General features: G+C 49.4%; 1 protein-coding gene and 1 pseudogene across 4 annotated transcripts in view; one reads left to right on the forward strand and one right to left on the reverse strand.

Moving 5' to 3' along the window:
- Positions 1-1745: 1745 nt before the first annotated feature.
- On the forward strand, positions 1746-5284 carry LOC118573378 (annotated as a pseudogene).
- Positions 5285-8853: 3569 nt separating this feature from the next.
- LOC118573106 (ILK associated serine/threonine phosphatase) overlaps positions 8854-23453 on the reverse strand; it is a 28630-nt gene continuing 14030 nt past the window's right edge. For all 4 annotated transcript variants that reach the window (XM_036173189.1, XM_036173190.1, XM_036173191.1 and 1 more), the window contains 7 exons: positions 20447-20553; positions 19767-19860; positions 18241-18328; positions 16944-17065; positions 11303-11422; positions 9333-9414; positions 8854-9102 (listed from right to left, as the gene is read on the reverse strand). In XM_036173189.1, the coding sequence (XP_036029082.1) occupies positions 8962-9102; positions 9333-9414; positions 11303-11422; positions 16944-17065; positions 18241-18328; positions 19767-19860; positions 20447-20553 (754 nt within the window). In that variant the 3' untranslated portion in view covers positions 8854-8961. The remainder of the gene's footprint in view (positions 9103-9332; positions 9415-11302; positions 11423-16943; positions 17066-18240; positions 18329-19766; positions 19861-20446; positions 20554-23453) is intronic.

A 23453-nucleotide genomic window follows, 5' to 3' on the forward strand; every position in this document is an offset into this window, starting at 1 on the left:
TGTGTTTACCTGAGACAGGGTTTCACTAGGGGTCTGGAATTCACAGAGAACAGAGTTCCACCTGCCTCTACCTCATGAGGGCTGGAATTAAAGGTGTGCACCACTATGCCTGGCTGGACTCCTAATTTGAACCCTAGTCCTTGGCTGTTCTCAGCATTGACACTGGGTGATGAGCTTCCAATGGCTGCTGGATGGTAAGGCCTTTAAGATGAGGATGATGTCACAGCCCCACACTGAAGGTGACATCCTCACAGCCCCACACTGAAGGTGAGGATGTCCTCATATTTCCACGTTGCCCTCTCTGGCCACAGCATTCTTGGGATCCAGACCATCCATAGTCCTTGTTGGGGAAGTGAAGACTAGCATGGACTCTCTCAGTCCACCAGAAGTCCCTTCCAAGCACTTGGTTTCATTTCATAATGATATACCAGGAACCTCCTTCCCTTTAGCTCAGACAGACAGACAGACAGACAGTCATACACCAGCCTTATGCACAGCAAAACAGAATCTCCCACCACCACCACCAGAAAAAGCCCAAGACATCTCAGGAACTGCAGACATCTTTTATTAGTTCATTTAATTTCTGATAACTGTTTCCACATGTCCTGTCATCCTTTGGCCCATAGACCCAGATACTAAAAACATTCTTCAAGAAGGTATGCCTATATAAATATTGGTACAATGTGTGCCACACATCCTCAAGATCACAGAAACCTTTGCAAAGAGAAATTAAAATTAAAGCCACGTGAGAAATGATCAGGTTTCCCACTTTGGCAAAGACTAAGGACAGACAGCAGCCTCCTGTCAGCCACAATGGAGTTGAATCCCTGAGTAGAAGGGAGGGAGAAGACACGTGTCAGGGTGAACTCTGACCTCCAGGAACAAGGAAGGGCCTGCCAGGCATGAGGCCTCATCTGAGGGACCATCAGGCCAGGGGACAGGAGGGCAGTGGGACGCCGAGGCCAGCAGAGGGAGGGAGGCAGGGCTGCATTTGGCAGAGGGGTCCACGGGTGAAGACAAAAACCTTCTCTCCTATTTCCACAATAGCAGCTAAGTGACAGGGGACAAAGACTGGGTTTTATCTTCATTTATCAGGTGTTCCTGACTGACCCATACCTGCAACACTCCCATTTCCACACAGCCTTTGGCAGAAGGTGACGGGGGAAGTCCTATGTGGCACTGGTGTCCTGGGCCTGTAAGGATGGGGCCTGGAGTGGGATTCTGCATGGCAGTCAGCCCTCATCCCTCTGTACTCCAGAGTAAGACAGTCGTCTCCATGGGGACAGTCTAGGGGCCGGGTCCTTTCACAGGGGGTTTCCTATGGAGCGAGTGGCCAAAGTTCAGCTGGCCCCTGAGAGAAAGTGTGGCTGCGAGCCCTAACCCTCCAGCTGGGCCACGGCCTGCTTCAGGTCCTGCACAACGAGGTCCACGTCAGCCCTGGTGGTACTGCGGCCCACACTGAGGCGGAGTGCATTCCGGGCCACGTCCACGGGGATACCACAGCTCAGCAGCACTGGGGACGGCCTGCAGGGGAGGGGCAGGATCAGCTGCTGCTGAGGACTCGGCCCGCTTTGTGCTCACACCTCTCAGCCAGATCCTCAAGCTCAGGGTGGACGGTGTCTACTCAGTGCCTACCTCTATGACCTCCCCCAAACACTCCTCCAAGCCTACTCAAAGGTAAGCCCTCCCAAAATTCTCCCACTCTCTCTGGTACCCATTTGTGCTCCAGGAGAAGCTTGCCCAACATGTGTTTGGGAGTCAGAGTACCTTCAGGCTGATGGAGTGATAGAGGGAAGCCCTCTTAGTATGGCCCTGGCCTGGGACCTGATGGATGGTCTCCTACACTAACTCCTCAAAGTGACATGGATCAAGGCTGGGCCTTACTGTGTGTTGGCCTTCTCTACTGAGGTCAGCCTTAGCTGCCTAGGATCTGACCCACTGGGCCAGAGAGGTGGTGGGTTGGCACCCTTAGCCACCTGACCTTGCCCAGGCTTCACTATGCAGGAGCTCACCTCCCTTCTCTCTAGGTCCTGACCCAAACCAGTATAAACTCTTTCAGGGGTCCCAGAACCAAGTGCAGTGGAGACTTGCTGGTGTTGTTCCATATCAGAATGAGATGCAAGTCCCCAGAAAGCGGTCTGGAGTGGCCCTTTCTCTGAGAATCACAACAGGAGAGGCCATTACAGTGTTTCTGCATGCAGAGCCCTGCCCTGGCCCTGCGCCACCCCCAGTGAACTTCATACCTGAACAATTAATTCCATCCTCAGCACTGTCTAGGTCTGTGGCTCTCACTCCCCTGCTTGATGACAGATAGATACGAGAGCCCAAAGGACCTCCATCAATAAGAGAAGAGTCCACAGTCACATGGGAGCTCCTCCTGCCCTGCCTCTCTCTAGCCGGACCTGGGAGAGGGTCACCCATGGCCATGCCCTCCTCTCTAATTTTCTCACCATCTACCTTCCCTTCCAGCTTGGCCTGCCAGGACCCCCAGGGCCACCAGGTCCTCAGGGCCCCCCAGGCCCCTTTATCCCATCTGAAGTTCTGCTGAAGGAGTTCCCAGCTCTTGCTGAAAGGTAAGGGTACCACCCTGTGGGCACACGCTCCATGGTAAACCAGCAGGGCAACTCTAAAGGGCAGACTCCAGCACCCGCTGGAGCTTGCTGCAGACAGTGTGAAGGGCAAATAGCAGCTGCAGGGCCAGGCAGGAGTGGCCCCAGGGACCTCACGGGGGCTGTCAGCCTCAGTCCCCACGCTCCAGGGCCACGGGCGGGAGGGCAGAGTGGTCCACTGACCGCTCTGTGTCAGGCGCGGTGCTGCAGCGGGAAAAGCACGGAGGCCCAAGCACTGCACCAGCGACTTCACCACCACCAGCCTCGGGCAGCCCCTCCCGGGGCCCGGCCGCCCAGGAGCCGTGACAACGACCAGGACCCCAGGGGCTGTGTTGGCGCTGCTGGCTGCGACCCTGGCCCAGGGGCCCACGGGCGCCACGCGTGGAGGCTGCGTTCCACTGTCGTCTGCGCCGGGTGCGCAGGTGGAGCGCGCGCACATTCACGAGCTCGGGTCTACTACCTGGTGAGTGGGGGCGGCTAGGCGGGTGGAGCTGGGCGGGACCCTGGGTGACCTCGTCTGTGTGTGCTCCTTAGCCCAACGTCGAGGGAGCCTTCCGCCGGGGCCCAGGCTTGAACCTGACTAGCGGCACAGTACACCGCACGCCAGTGGCTGGCTTCTATGCTCTCGCTGCCACTCTGCACGTGGGTGAGGCCCGGGGGCGTGGTGGTGGGGCGCCTGCCGCCTGGCCTTGCGAAGCACACACGTGACCACCTTGTCCTCGCTGCAGCACTCACAGAGCAGCCGAGGAGAGGACCACCGCGACCTCGGGACCGTCTGCGCCTGCTGATCTGCATCCAGTCTCTCTGCCAGCACAACGCGTGAGTGGCCGCTGCAGCCTGGCCCCCTGGCAGCATAGAGAGCCTCCTCCATTCCCACTACCACTGGGGCGTGGGGGACCCCTGACTCCATCATGCCCAAACAGGACCCTCTCAGTTCTGCCTCCTTTCTGAGCCTTCCTGACACCAGGACTCCCATTCAGAGGGCAGAGGGAGTCATATCTGGAGGGGCTTTGGGGAGAATTCCACAAGCCCTCTCTTGGCACTCGCCCACGCCCCACCTGTGAATTTTCCCCCTGATGACTTAAGTTGCTCATTGCTGGTGGTGTCCATCCTGTGTGCCTCATTCGGTCCATAAGAACAGGGACTGTGGCCCTCTTTGCCTGCCACCTACCTGGAATGGAGGCCAGGGCAGGTGCACTGCACAGCTGGAGGACGTGTGAATGAACAGGGAAAGTCTCAGATCTAATCTGGCTTTGGACTTCCTCTATCTGCTGGCTTCCTGTGTCACCTGCTGCCTCCCATCTCGGCCTGTCTCTCAGCCTTGTTCCTCCTGGGAGAACCAGGACTTTGTGCCCTTGGCATGGCTCCAGCCTTCCTTGTCTGTCCTCCTGAGGACCCAGTTCAAACACGCCCTCCTAGGGATGATGGCTTTGGACCTAGCACTTTCCTGCATATGGTGCTGATCTCGAACGACTGCTGTCCAGCGCACTGTGAGTGAAGGTGGTGAGGCCTGGGGACAGGCTGACCATCTTTCTGTCTTGGGTGCAGCTCCCTGGAGACTGTCATGGGGCTGGAGAATAGCAGCGAGCTCTTCACCATCTCAGTAAATGGTGTCCTGTATCTGCAGGTGTGTGGGGCTGCGCCGACCATGCAGGAGGTATGGGGGTGTGGTAGTAGGTGTTCAGGGCCACTGGGCACAGCACCCTTAGACACACACACCAAGTGTTGGTTCTGGCTTGAGAAGAGCCAGGCTTCAGGGCCCATTCTCCATCCAGCTCTTGCTCCCCAACCCATGTTGAGGGACAGTGGTCTCACTTTCAGACCTTCCAAGAATCTGATAACGTGATAGGTGCTTCCAGCCACCTAGGCCCTCCCATGGGGCTGGGAGGAGGGTGGGCAGAGCAGTTGATGCCTGAGCCCTCCGGAACTACAGGAGGCCCACAACGGTTATTTTCTACACAGAACTCAGTGACAGTCTTGCCACTGTGGAGTAGTGTAGGGATGCAGATGTCAAAGTGGATTTACTAAAGAGGAAAGTGAAAAGAGATGTGTGGAATGATGGAATGCTCACGTAGTTCTCTACTGAGCTCCAGGGTGGGTGGTTTGGCTCAAGCGTGACTTCCACTGAATTCTAAGGGTGCATGTACCACGTGGGTCCTCAGGAGCAACTACCCCAGGTGCTCTCAGTCTTTATTATGGCAGTGTCCACGGAGAGTTGGGCCACTGATATATGGACCACACTGGGGCAGCAAGGTCAGAACAGTGGTGCTCATGATGGCTGGTACAAGCCACGGCAGGCCTTTGAGGAAGCTGCGAGCCTCTTAAACCCCGCCTGGGCCCTGAGTAGGAGCTTGCTCCCATACACTGAGATATGAAACCCTGGAGAGCAATAGAATAAGGGCCGAATGTACTGGTTTTGAGCACAAGACTAGTCAACATTGGCTCTGCACTTAGGTCTGTCCCTCCTCTCACGTGGGGCAGAGCAGGCATGTGTGGACAATAGTTGAGCACTGCAGGCTACCCAGGGCTTCTGCTGCAAGGGCAGTCTGACACCTGACACGTGCCCTTCCCTGCAGACAGGACACTACACCTCCGTCTTCTTGGACAATGCCAGCGGCTCCTCCCTCATGGTACGCAGCGGTTCCCACTTCAGTGCTATCCTCCTGGGCCTGTGAGTGGCTGCTGTGGGCTCTTACCCTCACCAAGCAGAGTGATCTAATGTCTACAGCATCAATTGACAGCAGCTCTGTGCAGGAGGAAGCCCAGCGGACCTCTACACACATGGGCCACTGAATTACCTCTTAGCACAGTCACCCTAGACATTCCTGAAGAGGTGATGGAAGGAAGCAGGCTCTCCCAGAACCAACAGCAATCTGTGGGTATCTTAAGTCTTCTTGGCTCTTCTGGGGCCATCCACCATACTTGGTAGCACTTGTTATATCCCCAGCTGCACAGCTGGCTTCCTTGTGTCTCCCCATATAGCCTCAGATTCCTTCCTGTGGCCCAGCATCCTCAGTACTTTGTAGGGAGCTCTAGCCAGGCCACTACCTGGAACAGCTCATTCTGTACAGGGCAGCAGGGCTATGAGGACTATGATTGTGGGCCCTTAGTGTTTAAAAGGGGAGCCCAGGCCTTCTTGGACCACACATCCTGTCTACCTAGATTCCTAGGTCCATATACAGCCACATTCACCATGCCTCTGCCTGCAGTGTAGCAGCAAGGACCTAAGGACTCAGGGGCCAGTGAGCCTGGGCCTGGCAGCAGTTTCTGCAAGATGAACCACAGGCCCCTTGGTGGGCACCCTAACCAAAGGGGCATCCCTTCCACAGGGAAGCCATCTTCACTTTCCCAACCTCTCTGAAGCTCTGGCTCACCCACCAAGCACAAGTTTGAGTGCAGTTACACACACACCACCTCTTCACAAGCTTCCCGCGTGAGACTTGCTACTGCTGTGAAGGTGGTCTGGCTGTGTGGGTGGCCTGGTAGTGAAGAAGCTGGCTGAGGACTCTTCCCATGAGAAGGAGCAGGACTGCCAGCATGCAACTTGTCTCCCCATCTTTAACAAAATGTGGGACTGGGACCTCCAAGGTCCCCTGCTGATGAAGAACTGACACCAGCACGTCCATCCCCACCGGCTGCTTTGGGACCTCTTGGCCTAGCAGGAGTGCTCAAGCATGGAATGGGGGGCGGGAAGTAGGCACCAGTTGCTTCACCTTTTTGCTGACCTCAGGATGAGGTTACTACAGCAAGCCTGAATGCCTTTTTATAATCAAACTTCTCCCCAAAGCAGGCTGCCAACACACAGCAGCAGGGGAATGGAGGGCTCTGCCCATGAGCTGGCCTGGCCCGGTTCTCAGTAGGGATGGTACCCACCCTACCAGGAAGCACTGTATTGGCCTGGGTCCTAACGCCCTGGCACTTTGATAAGGACATGGGGTAGACACACCCTTCTCTGGGTTTCACTTTGTATCCAGTGGGCACAGACCTGTGAGCAGTAGTTATCCTTCACCCTTGAGAAAGCCACATAAACACCTATCTCAACAACGGCTACACAGCAACTTAAAAGCATTGTGTCGTATTGCCTGGAAGAATGTATTTATGTAATGATCACACAAGGCTGACGAAGGGCAGACTCGAGGCTCATGACCTTCTCTTCCCAGTCCACCTCACAAAGGACCATGAGTGGTGAGCTCTGGAAAGCAAGGGGGAGATGCCCTAGTCTTGGGGTTCCCCCTGAAGGTGGCAGGGGAGGCTCTTATTAACTAGGAAGGCCATAGTGCCAAGTGTCTCCCAGACAGACAGTGGCACTTAGGGACATGGGTCACAGCCTGAGGCACTGAATGATTCCTGGGTTACTACAAGAGTTTGCTGAATTAAACTGCTCTGCTTTCTGACGAAGTGGTGTTTTGTTCCGTATGGCAGGCTGTCCAGGCCCTAGTTTCCGAGCAGGGGGACCAGAGGGACGGTTGTCTCAGTCCCTGGGGAAAGGGCAGCACCGATTGTCTTCAATTGCATTTGTTTGGGAGGGTGCAGTGGGCATGCCGCGACTTGAACATGGAGGCCAGATGACAGCTTACAATACAGGTCTCTCCTTCCACTTTGTGGAGATCGATCTTAGGTCCTCAGGCTTGACAGGAAGCACCTTCACCAGAGAGCCAGCTCACTGGGCCCACATTCAGTTATTTTAAAAATGAATTCCTTTTTGTACGTAGTATGTGCAGGCATGTATTCATGTGTGATAAGCATGAGAATGTGGAGGCCAGAGTCTTGTTTGAGGAGCCAAGCACCTTGTTTTATGCAGACAGTAGCTCATTAGGCCCCAGATGCAAGCCCCAAGGACCTACCTGCCCTGTTCCCAACTCTCTGCTGGCTGTCCTGAACTTACTCTGTAGAGCAGGCTGGCCTCAAACTCACAGAGATCCGCCTGCCTCTGCCCCCCACTAGTGCTAGGATTAAAGTTGTGCGCCACCACTACTCCCTGGGCTTTTTATGTGGATGTTGGGGATCACTTTCACTCAATGAGCTGTTTCCAGCTCCCTCCACCCTAGCCCTGGCAGGGAGTTTTGTTTTGGGAAATAGTATCTCAAATGTCCCACTTGCTCTAGCTGAAGGTGGCCTTCCACATCTGATCCTCTTGCCTCTACCTCTCAAGTGCTGGGTCACAGGAATGCACCACCACGCCTGGTTTATGTGGTGCTGGGGATAGAAACCAGGATTCCATGTATGCCCTCTGTATTTCCATGGAAAACCCTCTACCAACTAAGACACATCTTCAGCCCTCAGTGGGTTTCAGAAACAGGGTCTTACCCAGGCCGGCCTCCTGAGTGTCCTGTATTTAATGTCTATTTATTTATGGCTTTTCCCTGACAGACCTGAGACGTCATTTATGGTTTGTATAAGATATTTTGAGGTCCTTGTAAATCCATATCCGCATCCAGATTGGCCAAGGGGTGGTGTGGCTGGGGAGGAGAAGGGCAGCAGTTGTTACAAAAATAGGTCTGGAGAGGCGGTTGTGCAACCCTAACAGGCCCAGGCCAGGTGTTCACAAAAGAAGCTGTAAGAGCTCTTCACTAGGGGTTGGGGATTTAGCTCAGTGGTAGAGGACTTGCCTAGCAAGCGCAAGGCCCTGGGTTCGATCCTCAGCTAAAAAAAAAAAAGAGCTCTTCACTAAATGATCCCAGCACTGACTTCCTACACAGAAAGTGTTTACAGGCAGGTTAAAAGGTTCTTCAGGGGGGTAAATCATGCTCTTGCCCAGAGGTTCCCTGACATGTCTACCTCAGGCAGCAAAACCAAGCACTCAACTGTCCTGAGACTGACAGTGAGTCTGATGCTGTGGTGGCTGGTGACATCGGGGTGAAAGTCAGGACAACAGTCCTTTAAGGGAGTAGGAGTGAGCTGAATGTAGCTGTTTAGGAGGCGTGATGGGACTGGCACCCCATGTGGTAATCTCATCTATGGGCCCCATTCCAGCCACACCTGGATTCCTGCTGGAAATGCTCAGCATGTGTTCTGTACAGAAAACTGAACGAAGTCTGACTGCCACTCCATCATCCCACTGTAGGGTCCCACTTCCCCAAAGCAGCCATGATGAGGGTGAGAGCATGTGAACAACATAACAGGACATCGCGGGCCTGTTTAAGATGCCCAGGATGGTTCAGACAAGGACAGACCCAGAGCATATTCTAAGGCAAACACAGTTAACTCAGGACCAGTCACTCAAAGCAAATTAAAGGAACTCCAATGACTAGGAAAAAAGAAACCTTTATTTACAGCCATAGAAGTCCCACAGGAGTACACACCGTGCACAAACAAAATGAACCTGCGAGTCAAGAGCACATGTGCAGGCCCCTCAGTGTCCTATCCTCACTACCATCACCGTCACGTTGTCTGCTGAGCCCCGCTGCACTGCCTTGTTAGCCAGCCTGTTGCACGCAGCTTCGTAGCGGGCATCGACAGCAGGCTTCCCTTCTCGGGTCTGGATCTTTTCATCCTACCAAAGGGGTGGGATCTGAGTGACTAGGACATCAGCCTTCGTTATTATCCCAAGACACTACAGCCAGGGAAGTGCCTGCTCTGTCCCTAACAAAGGCTGGCAGGACAGAGTGACTGGTGAGCCCCCAACAGGTTTGTGTTGAAAAGACTTCAAGAATTACTCCTGACACAGGGGTATGGAAGTAAGGAGCAGCTGAGACAAGTGCCACACCCTCTAAGATGTCTCACCTCAAGGCAGGACAAGATGAAGTTCACAGCTTCCTCTGGCGTAAAGACCTTGAAGAGCCCATCACAGGCCAGCAAAATGAACCTACAGTATTAGGAAGAAACAAGGGGGTTTCAGCCACAAGCTCTTTAACAGGAGGTGATCTGAGGGGACAGTTCAGTGGAAGAGTAGTTAGCTGCCTAACACAAGGAAGGCCCTGGTTCCATGCTCAGTACCCTAAAAACAAAAATAAAAAGGTAGTGGCACACATGTGTAATCGCAGTCCTCTAGGGTAGAGAAGGGGTCACTCTGGCTACAGAGCAAGTCTGAGACCAGGTAGGCTACAGAAGACCTTGTCTCAAAAGACCAAAACCAACTAGCACATGCCTTCAAACCCAGCACTCAGGAGGCAGAGGCAGGTGGATTTTGAGACCAGCCTGGTCTAAATAGTGAGACCCTGTCTCAAAAAACAAACAAAAAAACCCCAAAACCAAATCAGTAACTTTGTGTCTGTCCAACAACTCAGTGGCCAAATTTTTTTTGTTTTTGTTTTTGTTTTGAGCTGAGGATTGAACCCAGGGCCTAGCAAGTGCAAGCGCTCTACCACTGAGCTAAATCCCCAACCCCCAAATTTTGTTTAAAGCAACAGAAACAAGAAAGCTAAAACTCCTTTGAGTTGAGGGTGGGGTGCTGAGAACCACAAGAGGGACTGCATTCCCCCACCACAGAGACACTGGCTGCACTCTGGAACCTCAGGGACAGCCACGGCAACAGCAGGGTGGAGTATCTACCACACAGGCCCGAGAATGCAGAGCTATGGGCAAGCTGAGTGAGACAACCTCGGGTAGTGCTTCACTCCTGAGGGCCCAGGATTCCAAAGTGAATCTGACTCTCCGAGATGAGCAGAGGAAGCTTCTGAGCATCCAAGTCTCACTGAGGCAGCCACTGCTGGCCAGGTCTGGCTTTAAGGTAGTTAGCTGCCTGTGCTTCCTATCCTGTCCACAGTTTCCCTCTTTGACAGGGCATGTGCCCAGCCACATTGTCTGAGCACACAGCCTGAGGTTGAGACATGGTGAGGACAAGTCTAAGCAGGTTATTCTTTCCAGTATTTTTAGTCAGATTCGAGTAATTAATCACACAGATGTGTGCCTGACCACAGTCAGGGCAGCTCTGAAAGCAAAGTAGAGCCCCAGGTAGCTAACTGGCTTGGCCTCATCCAGGACAGAGAAAGCTATCAAGAAACCCTACAAGGGTCCTCCCAAGACTCTAGAATGGCTAACAACATGGCACAGGCAGGCAGGTAGGTGTCAGAGCTATGCCAGGAGGCTGCCATGTGGCTACTATTCTCTGCCACCTACCCCGCTTCAGCTCAGTCCTGTTTTCCTGAGTTCAGCCTTCACCATCCTGCTAGGTCAGGAGAGCTCCCTGCTCTGAAGCCTGGTCCTTGGCCATCCTTGCTAGGCTCCCTATGCTAGCCTCACAAGCCCATGCCTGGTCTTGATCTACCTGCAACAGATGATGCCTGAACAGGAAGTCTTTCTCAGCCTCTGCTCCTGTGACTCTGCATTTATGAGCTAAAACCCAAATGCCTCAGTGAAACCCAAGATCCTGCTAACCTGTCCCCCAGAACTTTTTCACTTCCTCCTCCATCCATCATTCCCCAGTCACCATTATTAGCACAGACCTGGCTGCTTCGTGCTGTTACCTGAATGAGTTGACATAGGTTGGGATGGTCCCTCTGGAAGGGATACCTCTCCCCTACTGCTAAAGCCTCTTAGGACAACTCCCACACACCCATGATAAACCAAGTATCCACCTCATTTGTTCCCTGACCACCATGGACCCCATGAAACCAGAAACCATGGTCTGTCACCACACCCCAGGGCCAGGCAATGTCCCCAGCAAAGATGGAACACAGACTGGAGCAAAGTCAGAAAGAGAAACAAGCCCCTGTGCATGTACACCAACACCTCTGGTGACCATGGGCTTTTACCTGTCATTGGGGGTCAGCTGACAACGTCTGATATCAGGCACAGATGTGACCCCACAGCGCTTGTACTGCCCATCTCCAATGGAACGGGATACCTCCAGCACGCCCAAGACACGCCCATCTCTAAAATGAGTAGAACAATGTCAAACTCTCACTTGACAGGTCACAGGTCCCCAAAAATAGAAACTGAGAGATCCTGGTAGCTGGGCCTGACATTTCTTTTTGTTTTGTGTTTTAAGACAGTTTCTCTGTGTAGTCCTGGCTGTCCTAGAACTTGTTCTTTAGACCAGGCTGGCCTCTCAAAGATCCGCTTGCCTCTGCCTCCAGTGCTGGGAGGCACTTGGCTGGTGTAACATTTGTCTCAGGTGAGGTGCAGACATAAACGTAGGTCATTCTGGTCCAGTTCCCCTAGGGTCTGGGAACTCATACAGCTGTACACTGGTGACAACAACTGGCGTCATCCAACCTAACTGCTGGTGGGCTCAACAGTGAATCTCACTATAATTTCCCCAGTCTCCCATGCCCAGTTATCTGGACAGGATGGGGTGGGTCCTAATCCCCTTAGATGACTGAGCATGCAGCCTTTGTTAAGGTGGCCAGGAAAGAGCATGATTTGCATTCTAACTGACGAGGCTAGGCTCAAAGGACCACTGAGGCTATGCCGCCTAGATGCTGAAGTGCTTTCTTCCCATCGGTACACTTTCATTATATCCTCACCCACACTTTTTGCTGAGGGGCAGGGAAGAAACAGGAGACGGATGACCTGCAAACAGGAAGGAGCACCTGATACAGACACCATGACTCAAGAGAACCAGTGTAGAGTCCCACTGCCCCCAAGACTCAACCTAGGCCAGGATCTCACTTGACTCATGGGCCCTCAGGCCATCATTTTTAAGACTTAGTAAACGACAGAGCAGTGTGGTAGGTTCAATAGCACAGAAGTTCCTAAGTCACAAATGAGATGCTGTACAGACAGACAGGTGGGACAGGAAGTTCTTCCTAGGCTAGTGCTACAGTCCTGGAGACAGCATTGAGCCCAGCCTTGGCCCCTCAGGGTTCTAGTCTCCCACAGTGGCTCACTTCAGCCATCCTGAATGTTTTTTAATCCCTAAAGCCTTCTACTGGCACCTGGAAAAAGCAGAGCATTCTAGAACACATATTAGATAGAAATGGAGCAAACGGAGTACCCAGGAGCAGTGCTGAGGAGGAAGAGTGTGGGTGCTCAGCTTGGGAGCACCCACACAGGAAGCAGCCCCACACTCAGAGTACCTCCTCTGCAGCCCTCAGACCTTTCTACTCTAGTTCTCCCAAACTAAGACTCCTTCCTGTACTCAGGAATTTGAGGCTCAGCTGGCCGCCAAAGCAAGGAGGAAACTGCTGACTTCTGAAGCCTATCCACACTGCTGTGTGCAGCTAGGCTAGAGGTGGGAGCTCTATCCCGAGAGCAGACGTCCAAAGCCAGCGAGTGAACATGAGCCTGACAGAAGCTCTGGTCCCTGAGGACATGAGACTAGCACTCAGCCCAGGCCCAGGTGCACGGTGCTGACGGACTGCAATGTCAGTGTCTTCAGAAAGCCTCTCCCTGTCTGGCTAGATCCTTCCCTGTAAAATAAAAATAACCTCTCTTCGTGCTCTCAGAGGAATCCTTGCTGCACATTGCCTTCACTGTGATGATCACGTACAATTATTTTTTTAGGAAACATCAGAAAAGTATTAGTAAACAGAGATGAAAACCCACCCTCTCTAAACACCATTCACTCAATTTGTGTTTTGAACTATGTGGTAAGGGAGTAAGAGTTACACACCATAAACCGCATTAACTATTTTAAGCTGTTTGGTGGTGTTATAGACATTCATGTGGGCACACGGCCATCATCACCACTGTCCATCCCTGGACTGTTCTCTCTGCCCGTTTAAACTAAATAAAGCTCTGTTCCCAGTGAAGCTAGTTCATCCCCTTCCCACCCAGAAGGCTCATCCTAATCCTGAGCTCTAGGAGTCTGTCTTGAACAGGGAGTCGTAGCGTTTGTTCTTTGTGACTGGCTTATTCGCTCCACACACTGTCCTTAAGATTCATCCATGTGGCCTCTATGAGGCCTTCATGCTTTCTGAAGGCTAGTAACACTCTGTCCTCCAGTCATCTGTCAATGGACACCACACTGCTGCCCTCTTGTGGCTACCGAGAACATGGTATAGCAGCGGTTCTCAACCTTTTCATACAGTTCCTCATGTTGTGGTGACCCCCAGCCATAAAATAATTTTGTTGCTACTTCCTAACTGTAATTTTGATACTCTTATGAAATGTAATGTAAATATATGATGTGCAACCCCCGTGGGGGTGGTGACCCTCAGGTTGAGAACTACTGGTGTACAGGGCTTGCTGCTGTGTTCTGTGTGATCCCATGTAACCTGGACAAACTGTAGTCTCCACAGCGGCTGCATCACTCTCCATGCCCACCAACAATGCAGAAAGATTCCAACAACTCATAGAGGAAAAAAGCCTTGAAACTGAAGACTGAAATAATGGTCTTAATGACCAAGGCTGTGACAAGAACAGTGAGAACAGTCCCTTCACCTGCACACAGCACTGATGAGATCCCTGGACACAGGGACACAGCATGTGACAGGCCTGCATCCAGCACTGTGATAGTACATACACAGTGAATTACATTCCAAGTCAGCCAAACACCAAGGAATATGGAAAGTATTAAACAGCGGTAACTTTGTGAAGCTATTTGGACAAAAAAAATACACTTATTTATTTGTTTATTTTTGGTTTTTCGAGACAAGGTTTCTCTGTGTAGTTTTGTGCCTTTCCTGGAACTCAATTTGTAGACCAGGCTGGCCTGGAACTCACAAAAATCTGTCTGCCTCTGCCTCCCAAGTGCTGGGATTAAAGGCGTGCGCCACCACCGCCTGGCCTAAAATATACTTTTATTATAAACCAGGTTTCAGTAGGAAGGGACTACAAATATTAAATCAAAGAAGAGAAAATGCTGTAATGAGAAACTGGGTTAAGAAATAGCTATCTAGCCTATGATTTTATGTGTATAGTGTTTAACTCTGCCCTTGAACCAACTCCGAAAGAATTAAGACCCCAATGATGAAATGAGCCCTCAGCACAGGCTCTGGGTCTTAAAGCTGGTGGCAAATGTCAACAGGATAGCAAAGGCACCCAAATGAGCTTCCAGCAGCTGTGCCTGGACAGCTGTCACATCAATAAAAGCACAATTCACACAGCATCTTGGCAGGACACAGCAGGGAGCAGAACAAAAGACAGAAAGAACCCTTACCCCACCCCAGGTCAGGACATCTTCTCAGACTGATCAAAGCCTTAGACATTTCCCTACTTTTCAGGAGGAATTCTCCCACTCTCCCCCAGAGGAGGACCTTTCCTCAAAGAGCACTTTCAAATACAGAGGGAGGACGGCTGCCGACAGGAAGCAGTACTTCTCGGGAAGCAGAACATCCGTCCTCTGCAGACCATCTGCTGATTACCAGGGAAGCACAATGCAGTGCCATGAGCACACAGCTGAGTACGAAGACTCAGCACAGACAGCAGTCTCCTGCAGGACAGGGCAGCCCCATAATTCCATTTTCAGTGCTGTCAATCAAACCCAGGGCCGTTCACGGTAGCAAAGTGGCTATTAAACTACATGCCAGGCCATAATAAATATCACTGGAAAAAAGTTCTGAATCTAAACATGACTTTTATTAATGTGTACGCACTTGTGTGTGTTTGTGTGCATGCACATGTCTATGGAGGCCAGAAGAGGGTGTTGTATTCCCTGGAACTGAAGTTATAGTGTTTTTGAGTGTACAGGTGCTAGGAACTGAACCAAGTCCTCAGAAAGAGCAGTAAGCACTCTTAACTTTGAGCCACCTTTCCGGCTCCAACAACCTGAATTAAAAGGAGGCTTTAACTCTAACTTCCAGTTTGTGGGAAATTTGGAAAGATACAGCAAAGAAATGGGTAATTCAGAATGTAGGTGGCTTCAACAACTACTAGATTAGACTAATAAAGTTCAAAGCCTAATATGAAATTCAATTTGAAAAAAAAAGGCAGGGGAGGACACATGCAATTTGGAGAGGGCATGTTAAAGAGGGTCCAACGGGAGATGGAGGGTGTGTACAATCAAAACACATAGCACAATGTATGAAATTCTCAGTTATGACGGGTGTGGACGCCAGAGTATCCGCAGATCCATTGCAAAAGTCTACTGCAGCCATACACTCACAGAAAGGAACATGGCGATTGCTAACCAGAGTCCAGTGGGAAATCATGAAATCTGCTTTACTATTTTTAAGTTATTTTTCTGTATGCTGGAGAATTTGAATAAAGCCTGGAAGAAGGATAGAACCAGTCCTAGCTTTGGGCAGGAGAGCAGGACAAAGGCTCTGCCAGCCTCTGGCCTCACATCCCATTTTTCTCACAGGAACAGCTTGTTCAAGCCCATCCACAGCGGCCCCTCAACATGGCTCTCACTGAAGTGGAGACCGATACGTTAATCCAACACAGCCAGGCTCTCAACCACTTTCAATTTCAAAACTTCCCAGCAGCTTAGCTAAAACCAGACTTTGGAACATTTATCTTCAACAGAAAAAAAAAAAAAATTAAATTAAAGGACAAACTGTAGAAAGAAGCAGAACATATTTATGGTCACATTCCGAAGGCGTTGTCCTTGTGGGGAAATTCCCCCACAGCAAGGCTGCAGTCCTCCTTTAGGCTCTGGGGACCCAAGTGATCAACTGGAGGAGTTCGGTGGCCTTCAATGACAGTGGTGAGTGAAATGATGAGGACAGGGCAGAAAAGCACGGTCCTCTGCACCAGAGCGTCCCACGTCAGCAACTCCACACTCCAAAGACATCCCTTCATTAAATAATTGTGGGAGCAGTGTCCACCACATTGCCCAGGTTGGCCTTGAACTTCTGAACTCAAATAATCTTCCTATCTCAGTCTCCCAATAACTGAGACCACAGGTATTAACACATCTAGCTCTGGAGCTGTCCTACTAACCACTTGAGATTTCTCTCTGGTGGAAACTCTTAATTTATTCAGTGCAACAAAGGGCAGTATTAGGCTGGAGAGATGACTCAGAGGTTAAGAGCATTGACTGCTCTTCCAGAGGTCCTGAGTTCAATTCCCAGCACCCACAGGTGGCTCACAACCATCTGTAATGAGATCTGGCATCCTCTTCTGTGTATATAATAAATAAAATCTTTTTAAAAAGGGGGGACAGTATTTAAGCTGGGCACAGTAAAGCAGGCCAGTAATTCTAGCAGTGAGGAGTTGGAGACAGGAAGGTCAGGAGTTCAAGGCTAGTCTGGGCTACGTGAGACCCTATATCAAAAACCAAGAGCAACTAAACAAACAAGGGCAGTATTTAAGCAGCTTCTCAGATACACTGAAAACAGTAAGTGGTCAGTAGCCGCCTGAGACAGGTTTTGTCTTTCTGCTCAGTCAGGAGACATTTCTCACTCACTCTCTGCCTCTCCTAAGACATAAATGAACTCCCACAAGTTAGCCATATGCACTGCCAGACCTGAGAGTGGGCGTCAAAATCTGACTTCTGTGTACCATGCATGTTTATCCTCAAGCAGGTTGAGGCCTCAGTTCCCAGAGCCACAAACCCCCGCTGGGTACCTGACATTCCCTCCAGCCTTCTGTATCCTCATCCGTTCTTCATACTGAGTTGGGTTGTGCTCTTTGCTGAGGCTTAAGGCTGCATGTTTTTGACTTTCCTCATTGTATCGACACAGGATTGCCTGGGAAGGTAGAGATCACAAGTCAGGAAATTCAGTGAGCAGATCCAGGAACCAGTTGAAGGGAGACTAACCGTGACTTCACACGCAGCACCTGCTGACATACAGAAGTGCAGGGAATCTGACAGCAGATAGGAAAGCTGCGGAGACCCCTTTAGGGTAAGAAATCCCGTTTTGGTGTCAATTCTGGCATAAGCCTTGCTGGTTGACCATAGCCAATCACTCACATGGTCACTGTCACATCAGTGACCCAGAAGAAAGGCATTTGACAAATACCATGGTCAAAGTCAGAATCCGTGAGTCTATGAGAGGTCAGAGTATGGGCAAGCAAGCACTGCTTCCATGTGTTCCCAGGACCAGGTTACTGTGTCCGTTTCAGAGAGGACACTGAAACCCAGAGGAGAAATATGCCTAAAACCACACCAAAACCAGGGTTCAGACTGGGTCTGGGTTTGAAGAATTTGGAGGAGGGCACACTTTTCCTCCTGTTCCGTTAGAGTCATTTGCTCTAAACACTTACGTACTAGAACTGGTCTACAGAGGTTCCCAAGAATATAAGCTCCATGAAGACAGGCTGTCACCTGAGGTTCACAACTGCCCTCCTAGTGATGAGGAACTAATTGTAAGCACCAAAGGAGAGGGGGTTGTAGAGGTTGCTCAAGTGTGAGTGGTCATGACAACTGAGGGGCCCCAGGGCTGGACGGAAAAGCGGCATGCCGTCGATAAAGGCCATTTCCTACACTACCCTGGACTTTCTCCCTGGGCTCTGCAGATGGGCTTGGCTTTGTATTTTCCCACTCACAGTGTTCAAGTTACTCTGCAGTCACAATGCTTTGGAAAGACAGTGTTAATTCCTTCATTCAATACCAACTAAGGTCAGAAAAATGAGGATCTAAGCAGCTTGTACTGATTTCATTCCAAACCACAGCATCACTTAATAGTATACATAGAAAGAAAACCACTGTGGGGAGACAGAGGATCTGGGTGTTAAAAGAGATAGTTCAGGGTCTTCTGGGAAAACAGACTGGCCTCTAGCTCAGCTGTTGATTCCTTCCCAGGTGCCCACTGGAATACTCCTTGTAGCAATCCCACTAGAAGGCCCAACCAGCCACCAACACTTGCTGAGGTTCTCTCCTTAAGACATGTTGTCACTAAGCAGGTGGCTAAGAGCCACATACCCGACTATCTCCAAGGTTGGCGATATACAGGATGTTGTCTACAGCCAGGACACATGTGGCAGTGGACCCATCTTTCCAGGCAGGCTTCCTGAGGAAACACATCAGAAATGCAGTTACTACTGCTGGCGAGTGCCCAGAAATTAACTTCTAGAGCCAAGCAACAAGTCTGCCAGGCTAAAACAGACTGTATCCTCTAAACTACTTCATGGTTTGAATATGGGTAGGGTCCCTAAATGCCCCTGTGTCAAAGGTTGGGACCCCATGGTGACATTATTAGGAAGTGATATGGACCTCTAGGGGATGGGGCCTTATGAGAGGTCATAGGTCACTGTGAAAGCCCCCTCATACAGAATGTGGGATCTTACTGCATCTTGAGGGGGACTGTGAGGACTCTGGCCCATTTTCCTTGTCTCTTGCTTTCTGGCTAAGATATACGCATTCATTCTGATACTCCCACCATGCTACACCACTTCAGTCAAAAGGCTAAACTTTCTAGGTTGCCTTACGCTGTGCCTGAAATCCAAAATGGCAAGCTAAAACAAAACTCTTTATTTTGGGCTTAGAGTGGTCACTCACACCTTTGATTCCAGTGCTCAGGAGGTAGAGGCAGGCAGAGCTCCAGGCCAGCCAGGGATACGCAGTGAAACCCTCTCTTGAAAATGAAAACTACGTCAAACAATTCTTTCTAACACAGCCTGAGTCAGATCTTTCCCTTTTTATGATGCAGAGATACACACAACCTTTCTTAAAGTTATTGTTATTTTGTATGTATGAGTGTCTTGCCTACACGTATATAAGTGCACACCTGGTGCTCGTAGAGACCAGAAAAGGGCACTAGACCCCTTGGAACTGGAGTTAGAGAGTTGTGAGCCACCATGTGGGTGCTGGGAACTGAACCTAGGCCCTCTGGAGGAGCAGTCAGTGCTTTAATCCCTGAGACATCTTTGCAGCCCCCACAACACATTTTTTAAAAAGCATTTTTGCTTTTTCTGTTTTTTTTTTTTTTTTTTTTTTTTTACTTAAAAAAATTATCGCCAGGCGGTGGTGGCGCACGCCTTTAATCTCAGCACTCAGGAGGCAGAGCCAGGTGAATCTTTGTAAGTTTGAGTCCAGCTTGGTCTACAAAGTGAGATCCAGGACAGGCTCCAAAGCTACACAGAGAAACCCTGTCTCGAAAAAAAAAAAAAAAACAAATAATAAAATTATATATATATAATATTTATGTGAATGGTGCGCACGTGCATTTGTGTGTACATGTGCAGAGGACAAGGCCGACTTTTAGCAGAGTGTCTCCTTTTATCATGAGGGTTCCAGGGATTGAACTTAGGTCCTGAGAAGGGGTGGCAGCATCCTGACTCACTGAGCCACCTCACTGGCCCTCCATCCTTTTGTAGCTAACCATTTTAAGAGCATATATGGTAGTGGGTACTTTTGAGATAGGAAGCATTGTGCTAAACAGCATCACAAAACCAGAAGGTGTTCAGAAAACACCCCACACTTAGCATTCTGTGTGGAGTTATACTCACTGGCTGGAAGCCTGTCTCAGGAACTCTTCGTCGGTGTGCTTAAAAGTATCTAGTAGACATCTCTTCACAGTCTTCTCCACACTGATCACATCTCCTGGGACAGAAGGGTCAAACAGAGAACCTCTCAGAAGGGAAGAATGTGTTCACTCTGGTTCTACTGGTCATCTGACACATGAACTTATTTCTAAGCATGTCCTTACTAACAATGTCTGTTTCCTCACCTGTAGGAGCATCATGTGAATTTGGTTGTACTGGTTTTCCCACTGTGGAGGCAGACAAGACACTAACCACATCCCAGACACTTGACCAGAGGCTAAGATATGATGCTCTGTCCACATAGTCCCTTACTTCTGACCCCTAAGTTCACCCCTTTAAAAAAAAGTGAGTTTTGTTTTTTTTTTGTTTTGTTTTGTTTTGTGATATATTCTCACATTAGCCCAGGTTGGTCACATTGTGTAGCTAAGAGTGACCTTTAATTTGTGATCTCTTGCCTCATGAACAGCATACCCAGTATATGTGGTCCTGAGGACATAGTCCTCATGCATGCTATGCAAGTGAATAAGCCACTGTGCTATAACCTAGGCCCATCAGTGACTTTGCTGAAATACAACAAGCTACCTGAAAGACTGCCATGCAAACAGCAGAGACAAGTCAAATGTTCACTCAGTTCTCAGTCTCACCTTTAGGAAATTTCCTGATTAAGTTCTGGTGCAAATTCTGTGCAGCAAATTTTGAGGCCCGGATTCCTCCATGTCCATCAAAAACAGCAAAGTAAGAAACCCTAGTACTGGAAGAATTAATTAACAATCAATTACATCCTTAAACCATATCATACCTCTTCACTGAAGCTTGTTTTGTTTAATTCTGAGACAGGGCTCCATATTTAGTCCACTCTGGCCTCCAGTTACAGACCTGTGCCCCTGTGCTGGGATCACATGCAGGCATCACTACATCAAACAATGAACATCAAGAAAGAGCAAGTCACATTGCTGAGACACCAGTCATACTAACATGTAATGGGGGGAAAGTAGTAATGCTTAAGAGATAAATATTTAAATAACTTTCATGCATTTTAATTGTTAGAAACTCAAATTTGAGTCCAGGATAGTAGTTCTCACCCATAATCCTAAAACACAGGAGGCTAGAGCAGGAGAACAGCTGAGAGTCTGAAGACAGCCTAGGCTACACTGTGAGTTCCAAGACCAGGCTGGCCTAGAGAGTGAGACCATGTCTCAAGACATAAACAAAACCACCTTTGTTTCAGAAACTAAGCCGTAGGCTGGAGAGATGCTCAACAGTTAAGAGCGCTTGTTGCTTTTGCAGAGGACCCAGGTTCAGTTCTCAGCACCACATGGTAGTTCACAAACCATCTATAACTCAAGCTCCAGGGGATCCAAAGCCCTCTTCTGGCCTCTGTGGGCATTGGGCATGCATGTGGTACATAAACATACATGCAGGCAAATACTTATACACATAAATAAAAATTTAAAAACTAAGCTATATGGTTTTTCAGACAGTAAAATTAGAATTCAGAACTTTTATCCCATTTAAATCAGACTTTAACAAACAAAAAAACTTACTCATCCAAGACTGGTCAAAAATGTCCTTAAGAACAAGAAGTTCCAGGACTGTTACTTAAATATTGACTAATGTCCACCTTCAAAGCTTATGGTGATAGTCTTATTCCTATCTCCTATTCAACTTTTGTCAAAAAACCCACCTATATAGTAAAAGCCATAAAAACAAACAAACAAACCCTACATAGGAGCCAGGTGTAGTGGTGCATGCCTTTAATCATGGTACTAGGGAGGCAGAGGCAGGCAGATTTCTGTGAGTTTGAGTTCAGCCTGGTCTATATATTGAGCCAGCCAAGGTTACATAGTATGACCATGTCTCCATGGCTCACTGGGTAAAGAGCTTGCCTCGAAAGGCTGACAACCTGAGTTCAATTCCTGGAATCAATGTAATGGTGGATGAAGAAAATCAACCCCACAGAGTTGTTCACTGACCTCCACACACACAGGCACCATGTCATGTATGAACCCTCTGCCCATGTCCTAAACATACACAATAATAAAAGTTAATTTAAAAAGCTACATCAGAAAGAAAACTTCCTATGAAAGGACATTTAATGTTAAGATCAGCTTTCCTTTCAAACTCTTTCTAATTCCTCTGCAATGTAAGACATTATGCACCATATTGAAACAAGCCTCATCTGCCTTACAACTTGCAACCTGTCTTTGTTCAACTGGGTATTATCTGGGGAGACTCTCCTAGAGCCCTTTCCTGGCTTTGAAATCACTATGTTTCCATCTCTGTCATGATCACTGCAGCAATGGTGCCTGCCATAATGATGAGGTAGACAATAGCTGTCAGCACACTGCATGTTAATGATCAACTCCTGCCAGGGAAAAACCCAGTGTGCACATATGTAATTCTCCATTACAGAAATTACAGATGAGCTGGTTGTAGTGGCGCACGCCTTTAATCCCAGCACTTCTGAGGCAGAGGCAGGTGGATCTCTGTGAGTTCAAGGCCAGCCTGGTCTACAGAGTGAGTTCCAGGACAGCCAGGGCTGTTACATAGAGAAACCCTGTCTCAAAAACAAAACAAAAATCTGTGATGAATGAACTTGACTTTTCTTTTCTTCCCCTTTTCGTCATTTCTACTCAAATGTCAACAGAAAGCAGCTGGGATGTCACTCGGGCCAGGAACTTTGCCAACTGCTTGTTCAACCCCTCTTAATCTTCTTGGCCTTCTCTAGCATACCCTATCAGAAGTTTGACTATACCCCACGAGACATTAGTCCAGAAATGAGCCAACAGATAAGTTAATGATTGGCTAGCGTCTGACCTGGGAGTCTGTGTCACTGAGCTTCTGCCGAGCTTTGAAGAAGCACTGGTATTGGAACCCACCAAACCCTAGTTAGGAAGAACACAGCACTAGTAGACCCAGAGCTGGACCACCTGTGTGACAGATGAGTCAGGTACCGGGGTCATCTTAGGAAATTACAGATGAAATGTGTATCGATGTAATTATTCAAGATATGATACTATGTATATAACAGAACGTTAACGGTCATGCAATGTGCTGCTGTCTGCTTTTTTTTTCCAGGTCTGAGAACTCATCAGAGGCTTCAGTTCCATGTGTGCAGCTGCAAAAAAACATTGCTTTCTCTCTTCCAGGCCATTGTGTCATTTTTGGTCTTTCTGGGCCCTTATTATCGGTCTGGATAGCCTCTCCCAGTGCCATCAGACTCTGTTGGGTTTGTTTTCTTGTTGTTTTGGAGGCAGAGCCTCAGTTCATAGTTCTAGGCTTGCCAGGAACTCAACACCCAATCCTGAGTGCTTGGATTGCAGGATAGGATGACAAGCATGTACCACCACACCCACATTTCCTGTAGACCTTACTCAGCGACTTCCAATCCATCCACTCTCTAGGACACAGAGTAAGAGCACTCTGCCAGAAGCTGATCAGTCACTATGAGAGTACAACACCAGAGAGTCCACAGCAGGGGAGCACTTCCCACTTAGCACGCAGGTGCATCCCTGCTCAAAGTTCAGGCTGGGCAAATCTTTGTTGAGAGGCAGTCCCATACTTAGCAATGGTCTCTACCCATCAAATACCAATAGCAACTGCCTGTTCCACTATGACAACAAAAATACCCTCAGATATTAACAAAAGTCT

This window comes from Onychomys torridus, chromosome 23, assembly GCF_903995425.1.
Source record: "Onychomys torridus chromosome 23, mOncTor1.1, whole genome shotgun sequence".
Taxonomy (NCBI): domain Eukaryota; kingdom Metazoa; phylum Chordata; class Mammalia; order Rodentia; family Cricetidae; genus Onychomys; species Onychomys torridus.